Source organism: Phodopus roborovskii, unplaced genomic scaffold (assembly GCF_943737965.1).
Source record: "Phodopus roborovskii unplaced genomic scaffold, PHOROB, whole genome shotgun sequence".
NCBI classification, from domain to species: domain Eukaryota; kingdom Metazoa; phylum Chordata; class Mammalia; order Rodentia; family Cricetidae; genus Phodopus; species Phodopus roborovskii.
This window is the reverse complement of record NW_026126651.1, coordinates 2039783-2048725: the sequence shown is the minus strand read 5'-3', so window position 1 is coordinate 2048725 and position 8943 is coordinate 2039783. Positions and strand designations below refer to the sequence as shown.

The following is an 8943-nucleotide window of genomic DNA, read 5'->3' as shown; positions in this document are numbered from 1 at the left end:
TGCCCGGGGCTGAAGCGGGACTCAACGTCGGGGGGCGGGGCGGGGCGGGGCGGGGTTCACGCCCACCCAACGAGGCCCCACCCCTTGCAAACAAGACCCGCCCTCTCCTGCCGCCCACCTACCTGGGGGCTGTAGGCCAGTCCCTCACAGGCTAGACCCTCTCTCTCCTTCTACCTGGCCAGCTCAAGGCCACGCCCTTAGGACCGAACTCTGTGACCCCTCACGATCCAGTTCCCAAATCACGCTGCGCGGTCCATGCTCACTGGGTCCCTCTGCGCTCCTGAACTCGCTTCCCCATCCAAGCTTTGGCTTTCTCGTTTTCTTTACTTAAAAAAATATTTTTGAGCCGGGAGGTGGTGATGCAAACCTTAAATTAAATCCCGGGATTTGGGGAGGCAGAAATCCTGTCTCCAATAAAAAAAACAAAAAACAAAAAAACAACAAACACCTGAGCGATGGTGGCACACACCTTTAACCCCCCCTTCCCCCCCCCCCCGCACTCAGGAGATGGAGGCAGGCAAATCTCTCTGAGCAGGAGTCCAGCCTGTCTATAGAAGGAGTTCAAGGACAGGCAGGGTTTCACAGACAAACCAAAATAAAAACCGTTGGGTTTGGGGTTTTTTTGTTGTTGTTTTGTTTTGTTTTGTTTTGCTTAGAAGTGGGCGTTGTGGCTCACGCTGTTCACCCTAGCAATTGGTACGCAGAAGTAGGTGAACCTCTGAGTTCAAGACCAGCCTGGTCTACAATTGAGTTCCAGGACAGCCAGGGCTACACAGACAAACCCTGTCTTGAAAAACAAACAAATAAGAATTCTATGTATGACTGTTTTGTCAGCATGTCTATCTGTGCACTACTTGTATGCCTAGTGGTCGCGCACACTTAAAAATAGCATTGGATCCCCTGGAACTGGAGTTGTGAGCTGCCACATGGGTGCCGGGAACGGAACCCAGGCCCTCTGGGATTACCATACTGGAGATTGGATCCAGATACCACCATCACCACCACCACCACCACCCTGCACATGCACACGCTAGGCAAGCCTCCGGCCCTCACTCTGTAGCTCAGGCTGGCCTTGAACTTATGATCCTACTCAGGTAGCTGGACTGTACTGGCTTTCCCTGTACGCTTCAGATTCCACTATTCCCCTTGAGTTCTGCTTTTCCTGGAGGGGGGGTATCCGCTCACACCCCATCCTTCTCTTCCTGAGTTTCAGCTCCTCCCCTTTGAATTCTGGTGCCCTAGAATACCCCCTCGTCCTATCCCCTCCTCTGAGTTCACCCGCTCCCCTGATGCGTCCTCTGCTCCTGCGGACACGCTACGTAGGGTGTGTGCTCTGTGGGGCCTGGCTCCTCCCCAAGTCTGTCCCAGTCCTCCCCCAGTAGATTCCAGTCCCACACTTTGTGGGGACCCTGGAACCCTGCAGCCCGCCAGGCCCACACTTTCCCCGAGCACCAGCTCCAGGCTTCAGCAGGGTGCAGGTCTCCCCGCCGTCTTTCTCCCCCGCGTGTCGGGCCACAAATGCATTTGGGATTAAATTTTCATGATGCGGCCCAGGAGGGGACGAGAGAAGCCGATCGAGCGGCTGGCGGGCGCGGAAGATCTCGTGTCTCTGACAAGTCCCGGGGGAGGAGGGGGGCGGGCGGACCGCGCACACGCGCCACCTGGTGGCTGCAGAGTCACCGGCTGCGAGCGGAGGAGGCGTCCGCGGCTCCCGGCCAGGTGTGAGGGAGGAGCAGATGGTGAGGAGGAGGGTGTGGGAAGGGGGCCCCGCCGCTGCCAATTCCCCGGGCCGTCGCCCGCACCATCACCATGGCAACGGAGGGAGGAGGAACGCACCAGCCTCAAGCTTTTTCAGGACCTGGAAGCTAGTCCTCGGTTGCCCAGGGAGGACCTCAGTCTGGACTACACGCCCCAGTGACCTTTGCACTTGGGAGTCAGTCCCGCGCTCCCCCATCACCCTCGTTTCTATTTTCCTGTGGCTTCTCGGGGTGGTTGTCCTAGCTAAGAAGCCCTTACGTCTAAGGCTTCCTTGCGCCCTCTTGTGGGCAAGGCTTTCTAGTCTGCTTGCCGGCATTCTAGGGCAGGATGGATCGATCTCCTGTTCTACAGACTAACGTGGAATCTGTCATCCTGCTACACCCTCTCAAGAGTGTAACTGCAGGCATACCCACCAAGACACCCACTTCTAACTTTATCAACTTTTCTCAGAAGTTGTATGCCCTCCCCAGACAGGGTTTCTCTGTGTAACAGTTCTGGCTGTCCTGGAACTGGCTTCGTAGACAAGGGTGGCCTCGAACTTGCAGAGACCTGCCAGCCTCGTGAGTGCTGGGATTAAAGGCCTGCACCACCAAGCCTGGCCATATGGCCATATTTTTTATTTTTATATGCACATCTGTCTGTGTGAGGGTGTCAGATCCCCTGGAACTGAGTTATAGTTGTGAGCTGCCATGTGGGTTCTGGGAATGGAACCCAGGTCCTCTAGAAGAGCAGCCAGTGCTCTTAACCACTGAGCCATCTCTCATGGTTTTTGTTTTTTTTGTTGTTGCGGTTTTTTTGTTTGTTTGTTTGTTTGTTTGTTTTGGACACAGGATTTTTCTATGTCTCAAAATAAATAATAAGTAAAAGAAAAAAAGAAAAGAAAAACCAAACAAAACCTAAAAACTATATATATATATTGGGGGTGGAGAGATGTCTTAGTAGTAGTTAAGATCATTTGGTGTTTTTGAAACAGAGCCGGGTTCAGTTCCCATCACCCTTACAAAGGCTCATAAGCAGAGGATCTGGTTCCATTTTTTGAATTCAGCAAGTACCAGACTGTGTACATGCAGGTAAACTACTGATACACATAAATAAATCGAGCGTGTGTGTGTGTGTGTGTGTGTGTGTGTGTGTGTGTTCAGGCGGGCATGCCACAGTGTGCCTGTGGAGCTTAGAGGACAACTTTGGGGAATCAGTTCTTTCTACCATGCGGGTCCCTGAAATGGATCTCCAGTCATCAGGCTCAGAAGCCAGTGGCTTCACCCATCGGATCATCTGGGCCGCAAGTGTAATGTTTTAAATATCTTTAGCTGTGTGTGTTCTTTCTTACTTTGCAGGGCCAGGGAGCCAGCCTGCCCCAGGTCAGGGAGTCTCAGAGCACATTCAAAATAAATGTGCTTGGGTCTGAGACAAGGTCATGGCCTGTCCCTTCCCAAGAGTCAGCTTGTGGAGAGACGACTCAGTGTTTAAGGACACGGGTGGCTCTTGCAGAGGAACGAGGTTCAGTCCCCAGCACCCACAAGGTGGCTCACAAGCACCTGTAACTCCAGGTCCAGGGGACTGAGCGCCTTCTGACCACCACAGGGGGTCACAGACAAATGGTGCACATACAATATATAGGCAAAACAGTCACAGATGCAAAACATAAATAAGTCTAAAAAGAAAAGGTCAGCTTTCAACAAGTGTAAACAGCACCTAATAATTCACCAATATAATTCATAGTACAGCACGGGGCGGAGCTTGGGAAAGTACCTCAGGTGGAGGAGAGCTTGCCTAGCATGGGTTTAGTTCCCAGCTACAGAAACCAGCGCAGTGCTGCAAACTGAAATCCCATCCTCGGCTTCAAGACCAGTTCCAAACCAGCCTGGGCTACAAGAGGCTTTTTTTTTTTTTTTAATGGAAAAAAAAAGAAAAAACCCAGATAAAAAGAAAGGAAATATAGGGGGAGGGGCGGCTCCCTGAGGTGTGAATCAATGGTAGAACAAAGCCTGGCACTGTCTGTTTTTCCGGGGCTTCTGTGTCGCCCTGGCTGTTCTGGAACTTGCTGTATAGACCAGGCTGGCCTCTGTCTCCCAAGTGCTGGGATTAAAGGTGCTCACCACCGCTGCCTGCCTAGCACATACTCGGCACTAGAGGCCCTGAGCATCCTCAGCACTAAAGAAGGGGGGGATGTTGGGAGTAGAGTGGGAATGTCCCACAAGAGGGGACCACACATGTGGGGTCAGGAGGAAGTGAAGCTGTGGGTTTTGGGACCTAGACTTGGGTGTGGTGTGACAGGAAGCCGAACCCCAGGAACGGAGACAGTTCACAGGGTCTGGGCTTGCTGCACGAGGGACGGCCGTTTAGTAGCCGAAGAGGGCGCAAGAGCTAGAAGCAGGCAGCAGTGGCCCGTGGGACCCTGTCCTGAGGGGGCCGGAGAAAGGCCATGTCTGGAGACCGGGGTCAGAACTGAGCCTGGATGCCTGGATTCTCGGGACAATGGAGAAGTGTGGTAAGAGGGAGGTGGAGAGACCCGTGAAGACAGGGGTCCAGAAGGCCAGGGAGGGGACAGAGGTTTCTGGGGGACACTGGGGTCAGAGCTGATAACCCTCTTCGCTTCCACCCGCCATGTCTCAATTTCCGGAGCTAGAAAGAACTGGGAAAACTGTTTATTTCACATTTAGAGAAGACACCAACATCTGCTCCACATCTGGAAATAGAAGGGGACCCTGGTCACGACACTGGCAGGAGAGGCATGGACACCATCAGTTGCTGAAAAAGGAAAGAGAGTAAGGGTTCAAGGCCCTGGGCTCCAGGTCCCAGCCTCCTCCCTCCCTCCGCTCCAGGGCTGCAGGCCCCAGGTCCCAGCCTCCCCTGAAGCCCTCCCGGTACCTTTCTCCTGTGATGGAAAGCAGCCCTGCTCGCCTCAGGCTGGACCCGCAGGGGAATGGAAACACTGAGGTGGTACAGTCGCTGAGAACCTCCCACCACCAGGTGACTCTCTCCTATCTCCAGTGTCAGCCCTTGAGCTCCAGCCTGGCGATGAGGTACAGTCAGCCCACATCCCCTAGCACTGGGAAGCTATGCCTTCCGCAAGGTTAGAGCATGCATGGTTGTGGCGTCAATCCTCAGAACCAAAACAATGTGAACACAATCAAAGGGCAGTAACTGCAAGTCTCACACTCAGGATAGCATGGCTGCACCTGCTGGTTTCCTGGGCCAGGAGAAGCAGCTTATGCAGGTCTGGGGACAGCCCACATCACTGCCTCCAGAGATAAGGCCCAGTCCCCAGGGTCCAGACCCCAGCCTCCTCCTTCAGACCCAGGAATTTGGCTGCTGGACCTCCTGCCTCGGGCCCACGGTGTCCAGAGTCTGGACCTCCTGCCTCGGGCCCACGGTGTCCAGAGTCTGGACCTCCTGCCTCGGGCCCACGGTGTCCAGAGTCTGGACCTCCTGCCTCGGGCCCATGGTGTCCAGAGTCTGGCTCTTTCCCCTGACTACAGAGCCTGCACTCACCAGCTTGGGGAGGTCAACTTCAGCCAAGAGGAGATCAGGGGCTTCCAACCAAAGGTTCAGGCGAGGCCGTTCTGGACTGTATGGGAACAAGGGCAATCTGAGGGTGGCCACCTGGTTTGATGGCCCAGTACCCTCTACTTGTCTTGCTGTCCCTTGCTCCTCTACCCAGCTCTGTGTTTCAACTCCATCCAGTCCCTAGAGCTCCAGGATAGTCATCAGCCCAGATAGACAAGAAGGCTCACCCCTGCACGGTCCCCAGCTCCTGGATTCGAGGGCGCTGCTGGGAACGGATGTTCTGCTGTGAGATCGAGCCCAGGAAGGGCCGGTACTTCAACATTCGCCATTCTGGGGGTTACAGAGTGAGAGGTTGAAGGGTTCTGTCAGCTGGAGCTTCCCAGTCCAGAGGTTGGGCCACCTTCCTAGACACCTTCCTCTCTCTATTTCAATTTTGACTCTAGGAGGCCCTGCCCATCTTAGCCCACCCTTCCTGGGGAATCATCAAGACACTTAAACCACCACTACACCCAAACACCCCCCCCCCACACACACACACAGAGCAGGCTCCCGGCCCGGCCCTTCTCGGCCACACCCTCACTTCTCAGGAAGCTCCACCCCCTTCTGAAAGCTGCTCTAGGAAATTCCTGACACCCGGGACTCAACCTCCCCCAAGTGTGCCATCCAAGCCTTCCCCATTTCCCTCCTGGCCCTCACCCGGATTTAGCTGTAAACCATACTTGTCCTCAAGGCCCTCCCTGGCGATGGTGACCACTAGCTCTCGCAGGAAGTCGCTTTTCTAAGGTGGGAGGAAGAGAAGGTGTGGTGGAGGGGATGTGACTGGAGGAAGCGCCCTCCCCAGGCCCTGCCCATCACGCAGCCCACCTGCATCCTCAGGTACAAGTTGCTATTGACAGCGACGTCATAGGCAGCACAGCCCTGGCCCTCTGTGGGGAAAGAGGTGAGACCTGTGCAGCCCTCCACGCAGCACACTTAAGGAAAACTCAACCAAGGACCAGAGACCCAAGACATGGGAAGTGAGAGGCAGCACACGCCCTGCTTGCCAGCCAACTCAGACCATGTCCTTCTTGGCTTCCAGGCTCAACTCCAGGGGCAGACCCTGATCTTCCCCAGTGATCACAAGAACCCTCTTACCCTATCCTACCCCCTGTCTAAAGAACACCGGCTGTCCACACTTCCGGTCTCTCCTCACTGTTGATAGTCAAGCAAGCCACTGTCTCCCCCAGGCACAGGTCAATTTTCTATGGAGCTTAGCTGGCTTCTAGGTTACAGCACCCTAAAAGCTAAGGACACACCCGATTCCAGCTCACTGCAACCCTCTTCTCTGACGTTGGCTGACTGTTAAAATCTTTTTAGAGACAGGGAACTCCCTGTACCCCAGGCTAGCCTTGAACTCGGAGATTCACCTGCTTCTGCCTCCAGAGTGCTAACTGCCTCCCGCCTGGCTAGCTGCTCAAGCCTTGTATCAAACCAGTACTCTTGCCTAACCCTCTCTAACCTTGGGAAGTGCCCCAGGTGTGTCCCCTCCTGTCCTGACCCAGTCCCCTCTGGCTCCCTGGGGAAAGCAGGGTCTTGAGGGAGCAGCCTCAGATGGCTGCGGGCACTGACTTGCATCCAGCTCAGCATGTGGCTCTCCCAGGCTCATGGGGATTCGGAAGCCAGCTTGGTCCTCCTCCAGCATCTGAAGTAGTTCGTCCTCAGTCATGTCCACCGGGGGAGGGATGGAGGGAGAGTGGCAGATGTTGATGAAAACCTTTCCTTCCGATGAGTTGGTCTTTACGCAGAAACCTGCACAAGCGGGTTACCTTGCCCATCTGTCCCTAGGCAGCCTCCCTCCCCGTCCCCCTCTCTGCTCTGACACAAGGCCTCTCACTCTGTGCCCAGGCGGGCCCCAGACTTGGGATGCTCCTGCCTGAGAGTAAGGCACTCCAGACCGCACCCAGCTCCTCCCCATCTTATAATGCCCCTGCCTCCCTCCTTGTCCCCCTCTGCTTCCCTCAGGTCCCTGACACTTTCTTACTTTGAATCCCCACCACTTCCCACTCGACTGTCTGTGGTTCAGGGTTTGTAGGTGGTCTTCTTGCCTGCCCGTTCACACAACTACTTCTAGGCCTCTGACCCAGTGTGATCTCTCCTTCATCCCCTAGTTTCTACTGACCTCTCTCAGGGTCTCCCATCCTCTCTCTGGAATAATATACATATATATGTATGTATGTATATGTATATTATGTGTGTACATATGTACACATACATATACATTCCTTTGTACCTATATCTATTTCTCACCAGGCTGGGGCTGGATCTGTGTAGACTCTGGCCTCTCTGTCTGGGCTTGCTGGAGCTCTTTGGAGGCCTGTGGGGGGAGGGGGGAAAGCAAGCCTAATGATGATCCTGCCCTGTCACCGCCAATCACCTGCTTCCCAAACATTTACAGGGCAACTCATGTAACAGCTGAGGATCAGCTTTTTTAAATAATGTAATATTATTTTTTGTTTGTTTGTTTGTTTGCTTTTTGTTTTCCGGTAGCCCTGGTTGTCCTGGAACTCACTCTGTAGACCAGGCAGGCTGGCCTTGAACTCACTGAGATCTGCTTGCCTGTCCATCTCCAGTGCAGAGATTAAAGGCATGCACCACCACCACCCGGCTCACTTGTTATATTATGTAATCTAGGCCTCCTTTTCTTTTTTACGAGGACCAAATTCACCCCAACTCCACTTCTTTTAAACCTAGAAACCTTTGAGCCAAACAACTACAATTCCCATGGGCCTCCTTGCTGCCGTCTGGCATTCTGGGAACTGAAGCCGCTTCCCTGAGCGCCAATGTATAAATCCTTAAACACTCAGGTTCCCTTAAGTCCAGTCAGCCCGCACCTGCAGGAGCAGCTCCTGAAACCGCACCGTCTCATCACCCATCGACTCTGCGTCGCTTAGCTCTGGTGCCAGAAGCTTCGAGTCCGCCATGGCCCTGGAGAAAGTCCTAGGCGTCCACAACGTGGAGAACTTTTCCAGGATAAACTAAGGCAGGCTATATTGCAGGGCCTCGGTCGATTCTTAACACACAGCTCTGTACTCAGAACCCTAAGATGTGTGCTGGGAATGGTCTACGGCTCCATTACGATGACGGCACCGTCCTCAAGTCTGTTCGGTCTCTTGATCGGTCCTGTTAGGCAGATGTGTAAAAGAAAGTCACACTTCCGGCCTCTTTGTAACCAAGGAACTGAAGCAGCCACACCCGACGGCCCTATCATCCAAGCCGGCACCCACGCCGACCATTTGTATTAGAAAGCTTAAGTCACGCCCCCTCGGCCAACCAATCAAAAACAAAGCCTGAGAAGGACCGTGAAATGATACACTTCCTGAATCCATAAAACGTACATTTCCGCCCTTCCCTAACAACTGCAGGCGTTAGAACGCAGAAAGGCTTGTCACTTCGAAGATTTGCTATCATGCGTTAGGCTCTGGGTCCGATCCCACCGAACACACATACCCTTAATTACAATGCAACTAACTGACCTTTTTGAACAAAATGGGGGGGGGGCGCGGGAGAGATGGTTCAGTGTTTAAGTGCTGACCGGTCTTCCAGGAGACCAACATTTGATTCCCAACACCCAGTGTCTCATAATCCCCTGTAACTCCAGTTCTATGGGATCCACGCCCTCTTCTGGCCTCCTGGGAT

The 8943-nt window shown here is 53.9% G+C and overlaps 1 protein-coding gene across 1 annotated transcript; it reads right to left on the bottom strand.

Moving 5' to 3' along the window:
* Positions 1-4390: 4390 nt before the first annotated feature.
* On the bottom strand, positions 4391-8496 carry Pih1d1 (PIH1 domain containing 1). The gene is made up of 9 exons (XM_051174137.1): positions 8139-8496; positions 7555-7621; positions 6877-7056; positions 6133-6194; positions 5965-6046; positions 5496-5598; positions 5254-5329; positions 4630-4773; positions 4391-4509 (listed from the first exon to the last, which is right to left on the bottom strand). Exons 1-9 carry the CDS (start codon positions 8226-8228, stop codon positions 4471-4473), a joined length of 843 nt encoding a protein of 280 aa, XP_051030094.1. The 5' UTR covers positions 8229-8496; the 3' UTR covers positions 4391-4470.
* Positions 8497-8943: the final 447 nt, after the last annotated feature.

Bases quoted from the DNA above. Each gene is read 5' to 3' on its own strand.
- Pih1d1 (XM_051174137.1), bottom strand. From the start codon at position 8,228: ATGGCGGACTCGAAGCTTCTGGCACCAGAGCTAAGCGACGCAGAGTCG. The intron at 7,622-8,138 runs GTGCGGGCTGAC...CTCCCCCCACAG, and splicing joins TTCAGGAGCTGCTCCTGCAG to GCCTCCAAAGAGCTCCAGCA. The intron at 5,599-5,964 runs GTGAGGGCCAGG...TGTAACCCCCAG, and splicing joins TGGTTTACAGCTAAATCCGG to AATGGCGAATGTTGAAGTAC.